The 18,478-nt window shown below is 41.8% G+C and overlaps 1 protein-coding gene across 1 annotated transcript in view; it reads left to right on the forward strand.

Moving 5' to 3' along the window:
• Positions 1-18,478, forward strand: part of ADGRB1 (adhesion G protein-coupled receptor B1) — a 285,191-nt gene that overhangs the window by 246,117 nt on the left and 20,596 nt on the right. The window contains exons 25-27 of the mRNA XM_070748372.1: positions 2,923-3,094; positions 4,675-4,770; positions 9,621-9,675. Coding sequence (XP_070604473.1) covers positions 2,923-3,094; positions 4,675-4,770; positions 9,621-9,675 — 323 coding nt within the window. The remainder of the gene's footprint in view (positions 1-2,922; positions 3,095-4,674; positions 4,771-9,620; positions 9,676-18,478) is intronic.

Consider the following 18,478-nt stretch of genomic DNA (forward strand, 5'->3'; position numbering starts at 1 on the left):
AGTAACTGAATTTAAACATGCCTGGGATAAACATATATCCATCCTAAGATAAAATACAGAAAATAGTATAAGGGTAGACTAGATGGACCATGAGGTCTTTTTCTGCCGTCAGACTTCTATGTTTCTATGTTTCTATGTTTCTATGAGTCAACTATAAGCCGGTGGTGAGATTTGAACTGCTGAATTACAGCTAGCAAATAGCTGAATTAGCCTGCAGTGCTGTACTCTAACCACTGCACCACTTACAATTGTTAAGTGAGTCTACGGAGAGGGGCGGCATACAAATTTAATTAATAATAATAATAATAATAATAATAATAATAATAATAATAATAATATGATTATGACAATAATAATAATAATAATAATAATAATAATAATAATAATAATAATCCCAGTGACCAGTTAGGTCCCACAGAGTTGGCCTTCTCCGGGTCCTGTCGACCAAACAATGTCGTTTGGCGGGACCCAGGGGAAGAGCCTTCTCTGTGGCGGCCCCGACTCTCTGGAACCAACTCCCCCCAGAGATCAGAACTGCCCCCACCCTCCTGGCCTTTCGTAAACCCCTTAAAACCCACCTCTGCCGTCAGGCATGGGGGAACTGAGATAACTTCCCCAGGCCTATATTGTTTATGTATGGTATGTTGTGTGCATGTTTTTTGAATTATGGGTTTTTAGTTTTAATTATTAGATTTGCATTGTATATTGTTTTTCTATTACTGCTGTGAGCCGCCCCGAGTCTACCGAGAGGGGCGGCATACAAATTTAATAAATAAAATAAATAAAATAAATAAAATAAATAAAATAAATAAAATAAATAAAATAAATAAATATAAATATAAATATAAATATAAATATAAATATAAATATAAATAATATAAATATAAATATAAATATAAATATAAATATAAATATAAATATAAATATAAATATAAATATAAATATAAATATAAATATAAATATAAATATAAATATAAATATAATAATAATAATAATAATAATAATAATAATAATAATTTCTGTGGGTTTTTTCATCTTCATTCCAAGTAGCTGAGGTATGGGGGTCTCCACTAACATTCAAAGGTGACCTTCACTTTTAACTCATGTTCAATTTAAGCCAGATCAGGTTATATCGAAGTGGACATTTAAGATAATTGCCTGCAGACTAAAACATATGAAGAACGGTTGCAGAAATTGAGTTTGGCTAGTCTGGAGAAAAGACGATAGCAATATTGCAGTATTTGAGGGACTGCCACGAAAAAAAAGGGGGCCAAATTATTATCCAAAGCCCCAGAAGGCAAGACAAAGAAACAATGGATGGAAACTAATCAAACAGAGAAGCCACCTGGAATTAAGGGGAAAAATTTCCGACAGAGCAATTAACCAGTGAAACTGTTTCGACTCCAGAAGTTGCATCACTGGAGGTTTTTAAGAAGAGACTGGACAGCCACCTGTCTGAAATTGTATAGGGTCTCCTGCTTGAGGAATGGGGTTGGACTACATGACCTCCAAGGACCCTTCTAGCTCTGTTCTAAAAAAACCCCAGAGAAAATAACAGTGATGAAGGGACAATCCATCAAGATGAGAAGGTCCCATCAAAAAGTGAAGGCCCATCGAGATGGCAGGTTGATATCTGTTCTGTCGGGCTCTCTGGTAGAATCCTCCCAAAAATTCACAGGTACAAATTTCAGACACACACACGTTTGAAAATTCAAAACAATGTTCTTTATAACGAAAATTCACTTAAACCAAGCCCTCTTTTGGTATAGCAAAGAGTCTCCAAAAAAACCCCTGGTAATTTATTCAAGTCCCTTATCAGTCCTGTGATACTTAGCTTGCAGCTGTGAGGCAATTCACAGTCCTTCTTCTTTCACAAAGTGAAACACACTTTGCTCTGGTTTAGTTTCAAAGCAGGGAAAAATCAGCACACAAAAAAATCAAAGTCAGTAAAGCAGTCACGAAACACAACGATCAGATAATCCTCCACAATGGCCAAACCCACAGGCTGCTATTTATAGCAGCCTCACTAATGACCACAGCCCCACCCAACCACAGGTGGCCTCATTTTCTTTGATAATAATCTCTCAGTTGTTGTTGTCTATGCATCACTCTCCGCATGCGTGGCTGTATCATTAACTCTTGTTCCGAATCCAAGGAGGAGAGAGATAATTGATCTCCTTCTGAGCTGTCTGCTATACTCTCCTCCTCCCTGTCACTCATGTCTTCTTGGTCAGAGGAGCCTTCATCAGCAGATTCCCCCAGGGGCAAAACAGGCCTGCAGCATGTGGATGTCTCCCCCACATCCACAGTCCTTGGGGCAGGAGCTGGGCCAGAGCTAACCACAACAATATCCTACCTCTTTTTTTGCCCCACGTGGCAGACCCATAAAAAAAAACAGAGGCAGAGCTCCACTTGTGCGGTCGTAGATGCCTTACTGACGTTTTTGACTCACACACAAATACACACACAAACACACACACTGAGAGGGAGAGACATCCCCAAGCAAAACACAGCCTCCCGTGGAGAAGGATAAACCTACGATTCCATCTGTTTGTCCCTCTGTCTCTCTCTCCATCCATTCCTCCCAAGCCACCAGAAAAACAATCCCAGCATTTGTTTTGTGCTTTCCCCCCCCCCTTCATTTTAAGACACACAAAAGTGGCACTAAGCGTGGAGTGCATTAAGAGGAGGCCTAATGGAGAAAGGCCAGGTCACCCTTGTTCTGCTGTTCTATCTTGTCATTCTCTTTGATTGTAGCTTGGAAGCATTTGAAGCTATTCTGCCTGTATCTTGTGTTTTCACTACCCCTGGATAGTCTCTGATGGGTCTCCCGCAAGCGAGTGAAAGCAACATTCAGAGTTTGGCTGGTCCAGAAGCTAAGAGACCTCTTTTTCTCCCTTTTTTTCTTCTTCTACTTCCCAGGGCGTCCCTCTGGAGCTCCTGTGTAGTCCTACCTTTGCTAGCCCTCACCTGGATGTCGGCTGTGCTGGCCATCACCGACCGCCGTTCGTCTCTGTTCCAGATCCTCTTTGCAGTGTTCGACTCCTTGGAGGGCTTCGTCATCGTGATGGTCCACTGCATTCTTAGAAGAGAGGTGGGCATTTTGAATGGGGAGGATAGAATAGAATTCTTTATTGGCATATTAAACAATATTAAGAAAAATGTTAATAGAATAGAATAAAATAGAATAGAATTCTTTATTGGTCAAGTGTGATTGGACACACAAGGAATTTGTCTTTGGTGCAGATGTTCTCAGTGTACATTAAAGAAAATATACATTTGTCAAGAATCATGGGGTACAACACTTAATGATTGTCATAGGGGTCAAACAAGCAACAAAGAAACAATGTTAATAAAAATGTTAATAGAATAGAATAGAATTCTTTCTTGGTCAAGTGTGATTGGACACACAAGGAATTTGTCTTTGGTGCAGATGCTCTCAGCGTACATAAAAGAAAAAGATACATTTGTCAAGAATCATGGGGTACAACACTTAATGATTGTCATAGGGGTGAAATAAGGAATGAAGAAACAATGTTAATAAAAATGAGAATAGAATAGAATTCTTTATTGGCCAAGTGTGATTGGACACACAAGGAATTTGTCTTTGGTGCAGATGCTCTCAGAGTACACAAAAGAAAGAAAAAAATACATTTGTCAAGAATCATGGGGTACAACACTTAATGATTGTCATAGGGGTCAAACAAACAACAAAGAAACAATATTAATAAAAATGTTAATAGAATAGAATAGAATTCTTTCTTGGCCAAGTGTGATTGGACACACAAGGAATTTGTCTTTGGTGCAGATGCTCTCAGAATACACAAAAGAAAAAGATACATTTGTCAAGAATCATGGAGTACAACACTTAATGATTGTCATAGGGGTGAAATAAGGAATGAAGAAACAATGTTAATAAAAATGGTAGGTAGGTAGGTATGGATAGATAGATAGATAGATAGATAGATAGATAGATAGATAGATAGATAGATAGATAGATGGATGTGGATGGATGGATATAGAGAATAGATGACAGACACACAGTCACACAGGTAGAAGCTAAGTAAGAAAGTAAGGAAGCAGGTGGGTGGGTGGGAGGATAGCTAGGTAGATGTGTAGGTAGGTAGGTAGGTAAGTAGGTACATAGGTAGGTAGGCAGACACACAAACAGACAAACAATATACAGTCAATACATATTACATTTATAAATATCACAGATGCAAAGATAAAAACAGACCCATCTTGTGTAATTCAATATATTGTGAATCGTCCTTGGACAATTCCATGGTGATGGCCTTTAGATACCTTTTAAAAATCTAACAATAAATAAAACTATTATATGCGCCTTTAAAAAAATCATGATTTAGTTGTTTTGATGTTCCTGGTAATGATGATTTTAAAAAAGAGATAGAATGTATGAATTGGAACAGAGGTTCAGCGAGATCTGTTCCAATTCATACATTCTATCATTTTTTTCAGCAAGGGGAAAAATCCATTTCCATTTCAGCCCTCAGTTCTACTGCTTAACTCATCTCAGCAGTGATTATGAACTTTTCCTTACAGTTTCCTTCATGGCTAATTTTAATGGCTGTGCAATTGCCCGGATGCCGAAGCTCATTAGCGAAAAGGCTTGAAATGGATTCTGCCTAATGTGACCATTTTTTTTCCTCCTAGGTGCAAGATGCTGTTAAATGCCGAGTTGTAGACCGTCAAGAAGAAGCCAACGGAGATTCTGGAGGATCATTCCAGAACGGACATGCCCAGCTTATGGTAAGTGGGAAAAAAATGATTTGAAGGAGAGCACAGATGTAGCTTTCATGGCTCCAGTGAACCAAGATGGTGCATACAGGGAATGTTTGGAGGTTAAAACCTATGAAGAACAGTTGTAGGAACTTGGCATATCTAATCTTAAAACAAGAAGGATTAATGTGAAGTGGAAAGACCTAGCCCTTACCATCACCAAGAATCGGACACCATTGAATGGATAGCATCATCATCATCATCATCGTCATCATCATCGTATTCGTCATCATCATCATCGTCGTCATCGTCGTCATCATCGTTGTCATCATCATCATCATCCTCGTCGTCATCATTGTCGTCGTTATCATCATTATCATCATCATCATCGTCGTCATCATCATCTTCATCACCACCACCATCATCATCATCATCATCATCATTGTCATTATCATCGTAGTCATCATCGTCGTTGTCATCGTCATCGTTATCATCGTAGTCATCATCGTCGTTTTCATCGTCGTCGTTATCATCATCATCATCGTCATCGTCATCATCGTCATCATCATCATCATTGTCGTCATCGTCATCATCATCTTCATCATCATTGTCGTCATCATCATCATTGTCATCATCGTCATCATCGTCGTCGTCATCATCGTCATCATCATCATTATCATCATCCTCGTCCTCCTCCTCCTCCTCATCATCATCATCATCATCATCATCATCATCACCATCATGATAATAGTCTTCCAATAATTGAGGAGCTTCCACTAAGAAGAGGGGATTATCTATTCTCCAAAGAACCTGAGGGCAAGAGAAAAAGTGATGGATGGAAACCTATCAAAGAAATCATCCAATGTCCTGTCAGTGAGAACAATTGATCAGTGGGTGGACTTGCTTCAAGAAACTGTGGGTGCTCCATGACCAGAGGATTTTAAGAAGAGACTGGACACAGTTGTCACAGTGATGGCGAACCTATGGCACGTGTCCCACAGGTGGCACATGGAGCCATATCTGCTGGCACCTGAGCTGTTGCCTTAGCTCAGCTTCAGTGGGCATGTATGTACCAGCCAGCTGATTTTTGGCTCACACAGAGGCTCTGGGAGGGTGTTTTTGGCTTCCAGAGAGCCTCTGGGGGGTGGGGGAGGTTTTTTTTACCATCCTCTGGCTACAGGGAAGCCTTTGGAGCCTGGGGAGGGGAAAACATGAGACTAGTGGGCCCACCAGAAGTTGGGAAACAGGTCATTTCTGGCCTCTGGAGGGCTTCCAGAAGGCCTTCAGGGGGCAGGGGAAGCTGTTTTCACCCTCCCTGGGCACTGAATTATGGGTGTTGGCACTCACGTATGCCAATTGGAAGTTCCCTGAAGCCTCCAGAGTGCAAAAAACAGCACAACAGGAAAACTAGAAGTCTGTTTTTCTGAACTTCTGGTTTGCCCATTTGGCCGATTTTTCACCGTCCCAGGCTTTCGTGAGGCCTGTGCGCATGCAAGGGGATTGCGCAGAGGGCAGTGCGGGGCAGTGCACAAGCGTGTGGGGGAAGGGAATGGTTTGGCCACATGTGTGCATGCTAGCACACGTATGCACCCCCCCTTTGGCGCACAAACCCAAAAAGGTTCGCCATCACCAATCTAGGCCATGATTATGCTGTCATAGTCAAGTGGCCATTTTCAGGAAATTCTCAAAACAAGGCCAGAAGAAAGATTGTTCCCATTTATTGCTGGCCCCCAGGTCTACGTGGCAGCTCTCATTCTCATAAATGTATGTAGTCCTTTTTAAACAATCAAGGTTCCAGGTAGCATCCAAACTGAATCACAATCCAAGTCAAAGTGTTCCTCCACCCAGTTTCCCACCCAGTTGAAAGTTCACATCCCTTGTCCTCCACTCATAAACTTGTCACATTGCCCACTCAGATTGTACCAGCATGGCCAGTCCTCCTTCCACTTCCGCCCAGGTAGGTGGGCATAGGATGACCTTGAACCCCTTGAAAGAATGCTTTGTGGCTGCATCTGTTCCCTCCTGAAAATCCCCCCTCCCAAGTTCCCATCAACATCAGGCCTTTTTTTAAAAAAATAAATAATTTTTTTATTGATTTTATAAAATAATTACATAGAACAAACATATAACAGTGCACAGTGCATGTGCCCATCACCTTACAAAACAAGACACCCCCCTTCACCACCACCACCCATACAAGGGGATTCAAAAGTTTTTGATTTTGTTTATCTGTATTTCCTTGGCTCTATCTTGCATTAAATATTACTAAAAGAGTGATTGCAGTTTATTTTTCACATTTACATCACAGATTCTACTCAACATATAATCTTTCACCTTATTCCATCCTTCCGCCCAGGTGGGCAAGCATAGGATGGCCTTGAACCCCTCGAAAGGATGCTTTGTGGCTGCATCTGTCCCTCTTGAAATCACCCCTCCCCAATTCCCATAAACATCAGGCCTTTTATAGATAGTGTGGCAAGCCATTAATTAAGTTTGTTGGTTTGTTTATTCATTCATTCATTCATTCATTTGATTTATATAGTGTGGCAAGTGATTAATTAAGTTTGTTTGTTTGTTTGTTTGTTTGTTTGTTTGTTCGTTCATTTATTCATTCATTCATTCATTCATTTATTTATTTGATTTATATAGTGTGGCAAGCCATTAATTAAGTTTGTTTATTTATTTATTTATTCATTCATTTGTTCATTTGTTCGTTCATTCATTTATTCATCTGTCTGTCTGTCTGTCTGTCTGTCTGTCTATCATCTATCTATCTATCTATCTATCTATCTATCTATCTATCTATCTATCTATTTATATAATGTGGCAAGTTCGTTTATTCATTCATCTATCTATCTATCTATCTATCTATCTATCTATCTATCTATCTATTTATTTATTTATTTATTTATTTATATAATGTGGCAAATTCGTTCATTCATTCGTTCATTCATTCATTCATTCATCTATCTATCTCTCTATCTATCATCTATCTATCTATCTATCTATCTATCTATCTATCTATCTATCTATCTATCTATCTATCTATCTATTTATTTATTTATATGTTGCCCCTCTCTGTGGACTCAGGATGGCTTACAGCATATAAAAACAAAACAATACAATACAACAATCCAATTAATCTCAATTACTTAAAATCTAACCTAAAATCCCAGTAATGTTAAAAATCAGGCATTCCCAATCAAACCACAAACATACATAACATTTGTCAGCCGGGGGCTGGAGTCTAATAGCCGTGAGCCCGGCGGCACAGCAATGTTTTCTGGCTCTTGTGGAAGACAAGGAGGGTGGGGGTGGTATGAATCTCTGGGGGGAGCTGATTCCAGAGGGCTGGGCCCCCCACAGAGAAGGCTCTTCCCCTTGGCCCCGCCAAGTGACATTGTCTGTTTTTATTTTTAATATTTTAAGCTGCCCTGAGTTACCCTGCGATACGATGAGCGGCCAGGACATTTGATAAGTAAATAAATATAAAATGAGTAAATTCCTCTTATCTTCTTGAGAATGCCCCCCTCATTGGCATTCAGGAGAAAGTCCTGATCATTGATATTCTTTATGGGTTCACCTGTAAATATGCATCAAAATGCCACTGAATGTTGATGCTCCTTGCCTGCTTCATTACATTCTGTGCCAAGGCGCCGTCCCTTAAATAACGTTTGCATCCCCGTCTGGCTCCCACAAGAGTTCCCATCTCAAGTGCCAGCCCTTCCTTCCACTCTCATGCACCGGCCCCATAAGTATGTGGGGGACTGGATTCACCAGCCGGCCGGAAAAGGAACCAGGCCAAGCATGAAGAGGTTGTAGCATAGCTGTCTGGGAAGGTCCTTGGGGCTCTCCGAGTTTGGCTGTTTTCTCGCAGGACTTTCATGGCCCAGACTAGACAGCTTCATCAGTGCTAGAAGGGAATGGGGTTTGTGGACAGGAGGAGGAGGAGGAGGACTGTGGGCTCCTTGGTGTTTTCTGAGCTTGGGTGTTTTCTTGCAGACCTTTCATTGCCCAAACTAGACATCTTCATCAGTGCTAGATGGTAGTAGGGTTTGTGGAGAGGAAGGGTGGGGAGGAAGGAGGAGGAAGAGGAGCTCTGGGCTCCAAGATGCTTTCTCACCTTGGGTGTTTTCTTGCAGACCTTTCATTGCACAAACTAGACTTCTTCATCAGTGTTAGAAGTTAGTAGAATTTTTGGAGACAAGGAGGAGGAGCAGGAGGAGGAGGAGGAGGAGGAGGAGGAGGAGGAGGAGGAGGAGAACTTTGGGATGCTTCTGCTTTGAACATGGTTGCTTTCTTGCGAATAGAATAGAATAGAACATCTAGACTAGACTAGACTAGAATAGAATAGAATAGAATAGAATAGAACATATAGACTAGAATAGAACATATAGAATAGAATAGAACATATAGAATAGAATAGAATATATAGAATAGAATATATAGAATAGAATAGAATAGAATAGAATAGAATAGAATTCTTTAGTGGACAAGTGTGATTGGACACACTAGAAAGTTGCCCTTGACGCATATGCGCACAGTGAAGATAAAAGAACATATTTTATAATGTTATAATGTTGTTGCTAGTCTAGCATTGATGATGTTACCTACCAGGGCCATGAAACCTCAGAGAGCACCAAGGACCCCACAGTTCGAACCTGAGCTACAAATACTCTCCTTAATTGCAAAGTGGTCTATTTGACATCTCACCTACAAGCACCTCTCTTGGATGACCAAGAGGTCGGTTATAGCTGCTGCCTTTTGCTTTTCAGTCAGGTTAGAAAGCTGGGACTTCCAAACCTCCCTGAGCTTTTCTATCTCGTAGCTCCCTTCCCTGTTGCTGATCACTTCTTCTCTTTGCTTTCTCTGTCTTCCAGACTGATTTTGAGAAAGACGTGGACATGGCTTGTAGATCAGGTGAGCACATCACAGGTGAGACATCAACCTTGACCTGGTTTGGGGACTGAACTTGAATTTTGTTTGTGTTTTATTAATTCACCCTTCTCCCTCGCTTCCTGATTGAGGTCCGTGATGGTTTGCTGCTGCCGCCAACTCCCCAAGGTCAACTTGCCATGGCCAATTCATTGAGGGACAATTCCCCATGGCCAACTCACCATGAGAAAGGAGTTACGTGGATATCAAAGAAATGGTGATAGACCTTCCTGGTGCTCTAGAATCATTTTTAAATAGATGCAAAAGGATGGACAGAATGAAACGTGAATGACGATACTTAAAATTTTTATTTATTTATTTTAAATAATTAAATTCAATTGTTAAATTGTCCTGCAGTGAGTTATCCAGCAGCAAGTTGGCCATGGTGAATTCTCTTGTGGTGAGTTGTCCACAGCAAAGTTGGCTGTAGCAAGTTGTCCCACTCGGTCCAGATGGTGTGAAATGGTATTGCTTGTGAATCTGTATACTTCAGCTGTCCCTTATTGGTCAAACCTCCTGGAGATCTTTGATGTTCTCCTCTTTTATGAAGCCTGCCATTCTCTTTTTTCTAATCTACTGAAAAGAAGGATTAGGGATGACATGATAGCAGCATTCCAATATCTCAGGGGTTGCCACAAAGAAGAAGGAGTCAACCTATTCTCCAAAGCACCTGAGGGCAGAATAAGAAGCAATGAGTGGAAACTAAATAAGGAAAGAAGCAACCTAGAACGTAGGTACTGATGATACCTCACCCCATGCCCCTGGATGATCTTGCCCAGCGGTTTCATGTAGATATTAAACAGCAGGGGGAGAGGACCGACCCCTGAGGCACCCCACAAGGGAGAAACCTAGAGGTTGATCTCTGACCCCCCACTAATACCGACTGCGACCGACTGGAGAGGTAGGAGGAGAACCACTGAAGAACAGTGCCTCCCACTCCCAACCCCTCCAGCTGCTGCAGAAGGATACCATGGTCGATGGTATCGAAAGCCACTGAGAGGTCAAGAAGCACCAGGACAGAGGATAAACCTCTGTCCCGGGCCTGCCAGACTCAATATTCCCTCTATTGCAATTTGCATTATGGAACATGTTGAGTACCCACTTCCAGCATGGGTTACAGCTGAAATGAAATTTAGATGCCTGTAAGTATGACTAGAGAAAAATAGTATAACAAATTCTTCCCTTTGCTATTGTATCTGAAATTTTGATCTCTTGTTAAAATTAAGCTTGCATTTATCTTGACTGTACAACCAGAACCTTCACTGGCAAAATGTGTTTAAGCATGATTTTGTGATGTGGCATAGGGTGCAACCCAACAATAGTTCACTCATAATTGGGTAAATTCAACAACCAAATTAAGATGTGGTGAGGGCTGTTTCCCCAGTCAATAAGGGCTATGGAGATTCTCATTCACCAGGTCATGGTTGTCTCCAAGGTGCTTTTCCAAAAGGCAACTGGAGTTTCTCCATTGTTGTTGTCTCATAGAGAGGGCTGTAAAAGCACTATGGAGCGGTATATAAGTCTAAATGCTAAATGCTATTGTCAACCAATGAAAACCAACCTCTAACTTATCCAGCTTTCCTTTTCTTTAAAGCACTGGTGGACTTCAACTCCCAGAATTCCTGAGCCAGGGATTTTGGGAGCTTAAGTCTACAGGTTGTGAAGGGACCATAGTCTCCTACCCTTGCTTTAAGTCAGGGTAGGGAACCATGGTCCCTTGATGAATTCAAATCCCAGATTTGTGGGATTTCAAATCCCAGATTTGTGGACTTCAAATCCCAGATTTCCTGAGCTAACATGCCCAGCTCAGGAATTCTGGGAGTTGAAGTCCACAAGTCATGAAAAGGACCACAGTTCCCTACCCAGACTTTAAAAGCTTCATTATCCTGTATTTCCCAACACAGAGAGATACAAACACACACAGAGCAATGGAAACAATGTTCAAGGGATTTAACCAGTGTTGGATTCCTACCTGGATGGGCGGGAGGGGCATTCTCATAGTAAAAATAGAGCTGCACGCAGCTTCATATGACCGGTGGGTGGGAGCACACATCGAATTGAGATTTGGCTTCTGTGCATGCACTGAAAGCAAAATCTTAGAAACATAGAAGACTGACGGCAGAAAAAGACCTCCTGGTCCATCTAGTCTGCCCTTATACTATTTTCTGTATTTTATCTTAGGATGGATATATGTTTATCCCAGGCATGTTTAAATTCAGTTCCTGTGGATTTACCAACCACGTCTGCTGGAAGTTTGTTCCAAGGATCTACTACTCTTTCAGTAAAATAATATTTTCTCAGGTTGCTTTTAATCTTTCCCCCAACTAACTTCAGATTGTGCCCCCTTGTTCTTGTGTTCACTTTCCTATTAAAAACACTTCCCTCCTGGACCTTATTTAACCCTTTAATATATTTAAATGTTTCGATCATGTCCCCCCTTTTCCTTCTGTCCTCCAGACTATACAGATTGAGTTCATGAAGTCTTTCCTGATACGTTTTATGCTTAAGACCTTCCACCATTCTTGTAGCCCTTCTTTGGACCCGTTCAATTTTATAAATCTCTTTTTGTAGATGAGGTCTCCAGAACTGGACACAGTATTATTCCAAATGGGGCCTCACCAGCACTCTATATAAGGGGATCACAATCTCCCTCTTCCTGCTTGTTACACCACAAGCATGTGAGAGAACATATGGCACACGAGAGATTTTGGATATTTTTTACATGTGGTCAGGTGGAGTGCAGAATGCACTGATAATGACAGTAAGCAGGAATTCCCACCTGGACATAACTATACATCTCACCAAACCAAACATGATGTACAATTATTCCTCCACTAATATCTGCAGTGGAGCCCAAAATTTCAGTTGCTAAGTGAAGCATTTATTCAGTAGATTTTGCCTATGACCTTTCTGGCCATAGTAATTGTTCTGTCAAGCTCTCTGGCAGAATCCTCCCGAAAATTCACAGATATAAATTTCAGACACACACACGTTTGAAAATTCAAAACAATGTTCTTTATACCGAAAATGCAAATAAACAGAGCCCTCTTTTGGTATAGCAAAGAGCCCTCGTCTCCAAACAACCTGGTAATTTGCACAAGTCCCTTATCAGTTCTGTGATACTTAGCTTGCAGCTGTGAGGCAATTCACAGTCCTTCTTCTTTCACAAAGTGAAACACACTTTGCCCTGGTTTAGTTTCAAAGCGGGGAAAAATCAGCACACAAAAGGTCAAAGTCAGTAAAGCAGTCACGAAACACAACGATCAGATAATCCTCCACAATGGCCAAACCCACAGGCTGCTCTTTATAGCAGCCTCACTAATGACCACAGCCCCACCCAACCACAGGTGGCCTCATTTTCTTTGATAATAATCTCTCAGTTGTTGTTGCCTATGCATCACTCTCCGCATGCTGTATCATTAACTCTTGTTCTGAATCCAAGGAGGAGCTAGAGAATTGATCTCCTTCTGAGCTGTCTGCCCCACTCTCCTCCTCCCTGTCACTCATGTCTTCTTGGTCAGAGGAGCCTTCATCAGCAGATTCCACCGGGAGCAAAACAGGCCTGTGGCATGTGGATGTCTCCCCCACATCCACAGTCCTTGGGGCAGGAGCTGGGCCAGAGCTAACCACAACAGTAATTAAGGGAATTATGGCAGTTGTGAAGTTAGTGATGCGGTTGTTAAGCAAATCCAGTTTCCCCATTTGCTTTGCTTGTCAGAAGGTCACAAAAGGGGATTGTGTGACACACACGCTGAGGAATGCTGCAAACGTCATAAATCTGAGCTGGTTGCCAAAGGTCCAAATTTTGTCCTTGTGACCAAGGCGATACTTACAATGGTTGTGTGAAAAATGGCCATGCGTCATGTTTTTTTTAGTGTTGTCATAATGTTAAATGGTCACTCAATGAACTGTTGTAAATCAAGAACTACCTGGTATCAATTGCTCTTTAAAATCTTTCCCCACGCTCTTTCTAGAAAAATAATAATACAGTGGTACCTCTACCTAAGAAAGCTTCTACTTACGAACTTTTCTAGATAAGAACCGGGTGTTCAAGATTTTTTTGCCTCTTCTCAAGAACCATTTTCCACTTACAAACTCGAGCCTCCGAAATTGTAACCGCAAAAGGCAGAGAGAAGCTTCTGTGGGGCCTCTCTAGGAATCTCCTGGGAGGAAACAGGGCTGGAAAAAGCAGGGAGAAGCCTCTGTGGGGCCTCTCTAGGAATCTCCTGGGAGGAAACAGGGCCAGAAAAGGCAGGGAGAAGCCTCCGTGGAGCCTCTCTAGGAATCTCCTGGGAGGAAACAGGGCCTTCACCCTCCCTGTGGTTTCCCCAATCGCACACATTATTTGCCTTTACATTGATTCCTATGGGAAAAATTGCTTCTTCTTACAAACGTTTCTACTTAAGAACCTGGTCATGGAACAAATTGAGTTTGTAAGTAGAGTCACCACTGTAAAGCCCACCACCAACTTGGTCCAATGCTCCAAAATCCCATCTTTCAAACCAGGATCTCTTTAAGCCTCAGAATTATAACCATTTATGGTCCTGTATTTTATCCTGGGGATTTTTTGTCTGTTTTTCTCTCCATTTTCTATACCTCCTGCCTCGGTTTAATCCTCAACTCTTCACTGCATCTTTCTCCAATGTGGTCTGCACGATGAGGGCTGGAAAATGGTTGTTTGCCTTCAGACATTATCTTAGTTACTGTGCAATTTGTTGCATAAAAACCGGGACATGGATTTTAAAAAGCGATGCATGAAATTGGTTTTCTTTGCCTCTTTGATTACATTTGGTCTTCTTTCAGTTTATCTCTCTCCTCCATTCATGCCTGTTAAATGTTTCTACCCCTTCCTTCTTTCCTTCCTTCTCTTAATCCCTTTGTCTATTGGGCATTCAATTTGTGTTGGTATTCAAACAGTCGGAAATTTCTTTGGGACTTAGCCTGGCTTTCCATCCGAGTACCAACGGTACAGTAGAATGGACCAATATTGTTATGTAGATTACCAATAAGGTGACTGGGCAGAGCTGCAACCATTTGCAGAAGTAGCGTATAATGACAACGGCATTCACAGCTTTTTGCTAGGCAATCTCAATCATAGAAACATAGAAGACTGATGGCAGAAAAAGACCTCATGGTCCATCTAGTCTGCCCTTATACTATTTCATTTATTTTACCTTACAATGGATATATGTTTATCCCAGGCATGTTTAAATTCAGTTACTGTGGATTTACCAACCACGTCTGCTGGAAGTTTGTTCCAAGGATCTACTACTCTTTCAGTAAAATAATATTTTCTCATGTTGCCTTTGATCTTTCCCCCAACTAACTTGAGATTGTGTCCCCTTGTTCTTGTGTTCACTTTCCTATTAAGAACCCTTCCCTCCTGAACCTTATTTAACCCTTTCACATATTTAAATGTTTCGATCATGTCCCCCCTTTTCCTTCCGTCCTCCAGACTATACAGATTGAGTTCATGAAGTCTTTCCTGATACGTTTTATGCTTAAGACCTTCCACCATTCTTGTAGCCCGTCTTTGGACCCGTTCAATTTTGTCAATATCTTTTTGTAGGTGAGGTCTCCAGAACTGAACACAGTACTCCAAATGTGGTCTCACCAGTGCTCTATAAAAGGGGATTACAATCTCCCTCTTCCTGCTTGTTATAACTCTAGCTATGCAGCCAAGCATCCTACTTGCTTTTCCTACCGCCCGATCACAATTGGATAGGGAAACTTTTTCTCCCCCTTGGAAAGTGGCAGCCAGCCAAGAAGAACTGTATTTTCCAATGCATTCAGCCAGTGATGGTGAACTTATGGCACAGGTGGCACAGGTGGTGGTTATTGAAACGGATGTCCAAGTGCCGCCTCTATGTTGGTTGAGGAAGGCAGGGTTCCCTTGGGTAACAGTCAAGGGAAGGTTTAGAGGGAGAGAGAGGAAGTGAAACCACTCCCACCTGGTCACAAGGCTGGCAAGCCACTCCTACCCGGTCACATGACCATCAAGCCTCACCCACACAATAAGCCACGCCCACAGTGTGGTAGTAAACGTTTTTGCAGCCCTTCCCTGCCAGAAGCCAAAGGCAATGATGAGTAGGGCATTTTAAAAAAAGGGACTTGGTTGCCTCTGAGAAAAGTTATGAAGAATCGGATCCCAGGTCTCCTCAGATAATGCAATAATTACGTCACAGTCTACATATTAATTCAGGAGAGGTCAAGAATAATAGCTGAGAGCCATGTAGGTTAATTGAAAGGGTTAGAGGGAGATTTGGGGACTTGGTGGGCTTCTCGCCTTGGTCTCTTAGCCTTGAAATTCAACGTTGAAAGGGTGACTTGATTGGAATGTATAAAATCATGCATGGGATAGAAAAGGTGGATAGAGAAAAAATATTTTCTCTATCACACAATACTAGGACGAGGGGACACTCCCTAAATCTCATAGGTAAGAAAGTGAGGACAAATAAAGGGAAATATATCTTCACCCAGAGGGTCCTTGGTTTATGGAATTCACTTCCAGAAGAGGTGACAGCTGTCAGCCTGGAGAGCTTCAAGGCAGGATTAATAATAATAATAATTTATTGGATTTGTATGCCGCCCCTCTCCGTAGACTCGGGGCGGCTAACAACAATAATAAAAACAACATGTACAATCCAATAATAAAAAACAACTAAAACCCTTATTATAAAACCATACATACACACAAACATACCGTGCATAACTTGTAATGGCCTAGGGGGAAGAGCTATCTCAACTCCCCCATGCCTGGCGGTATAAATGAGTCTTGAGTAGTTTACGAAAGACAGGGAGGGTGGGGGCAGTTCTAATCTCCGGGGGGAGTTGGTTCCAGAGGGCTGGGGCTGCCACAGAGAAGGCTCTTCCCCTGGGGCCCGCCAAACGACATTGTTTAGTCGATGGGAATACTGTTTTTATGAGATTACTAATTTTAAATTGTAATTAGATTGGTGGGCATTGGATTTGGTATTATGTACTGTGCTGTTTTTTATTATTGTTGTGAGCCGCCCCGAGTTTGCGGAGAGGGGCGGCATATAAATCCAATAAATCTAATCTAATCTAATCTAACCTTATCGGTCACTGGGATTCATGCGGTAGCAGGCGGTTCCGGAGGTAATCTGGTCCAATGCCATGTAGGGCTTTAAAGGTCATGACCAACACTTTGAATTGTGACTGGAAACTGATTGGCAGCCAATGCAAGCCACGGAGTGTTGAAGAAACGTGGGCGAATCTTGGAAGCCCCACGATGGCTCTCGCGGCTGCGTTCTGCACAATCTGAAGTTTCCGAACACTTTTCAAAGGTAGCCCCATGTAGAGAGCGTTGCAGTAATTGAACCTCGAGGTGATGAGGGCATGAGTGACTGTGAGCAATGACTCCCTGTCCAAATAGGGCCGCAACTGGTGCACCAGGCGAACCTGGGCAAACGCCCTCCTCGCCACAGCCGAAAGATGATGTTCCAATGTGACAGATTCATGGATACCAAGTGTATCCATAGTGGTTATTGAAACCGATGTCCAAGTGCCGCCTCTATGTTGGTTGAGGCAGGCAAGATTCCCTTGAGTACCATTTGTTGGGGGTTGAGGGAAAGGAAGGGTCTTGCCTTCTCTTTCTGCTCAAGATCCCCATGGACAATTGGTGGGCCACTGTGTGACACAGAATGCTGGACTCGGTGGGCTTTGGCCCCATGCAGCAGGGCTCTTCTTATGTTCTTATGTTCAAAGATACAACAATACTTTAAAAAAGTGACTTATGACTGTTTTTCACACTTAACAACCATTGCAGAGCTTTCCATGGTCACGTGATCAAAAATCAGATGTTTGGCAACTGGCTCATATTTATAACTGTTGCCACAATCCCCTTTGGGTGCCTTCTTAGAGCCTCGGTAGCGCAGTGGTTAGAGTGCACTAGTGCAAGCTACTTCTGCCAATCACCAGCTGCCAGCAGTTTGGCAGATTGAATCTCAGTAGGCTCAAGGTGTTTTTTTTTTTTTTAATTAAAAACATAGAAACATAGAAACATAGAAGTCTGACGGCAGAAAAAGACCTCATGATCCATCTAGTCTGCCCTTATACTATTTCCTGTATTTTATCTTAGGATGGATCTATGTTTATCCCAGGCATAAGTTACTGTGGATTTATCTACCACATCTGCTGGAAGTTTGTTCCAAGGCTCTACTACTCTTTCAGTCAAATAATATTTTCTCATGTTGCTTTTGATCTTTCCCCCAACTAACTTCAGATTGTGTCCCCTTGTTCTTGTGTTCACATTCCTATTAAAAACACTTCCCTCCTGGACCTTATTTAACCCTTTAACATATTTAAATGTTTCGATCATGTCCCCCCTTTTCCTTCTGTCCTCCAAACTATACAGATTGAGTTCATGAAGTTTTTCCTGATACGTTTTATGCTTAAGACCTTCCACCATTCTTGTAGCCCGTCTTTGGACCCGTTCAATTTTGTCAATATCTTTTTGTAGGTGAGGTCTCCAGAACTGAATACAGTATTCCAAATGTGGTCTCACCAGCACTCTATATAGCGGGATCACAATCTCCCTCTTCCTGCTTATTATACCTCTAGCTATGCAGCCAAGCATCCTACTTGCTTTCCCTACCGCCCGACCGCACTGTTCACCAATTTTGAGACTGTCAGAAATCACCCCTAAATCCTTTTCTTCTGAAGTTTTTGCTAACACAGAACTGCCGATACAATACTCAGATTGAGGATTCCTTTTCCCCAAGTGCATTATTTTACATTTGGAAACATTAAACTGCAGTTTCCATTGCTTTGACCATTTATC

Source organism: Erythrolamprus reginae, chromosome 3, assembly GCF_031021105.1.
Source record: "Erythrolamprus reginae isolate rEryReg1 chromosome 3, rEryReg1.hap1, whole genome shotgun sequence".
NCBI lineage: Eukaryota > Metazoa > Chordata > Lepidosauria > Squamata > Dipsadidae > Erythrolamprus > Erythrolamprus reginae.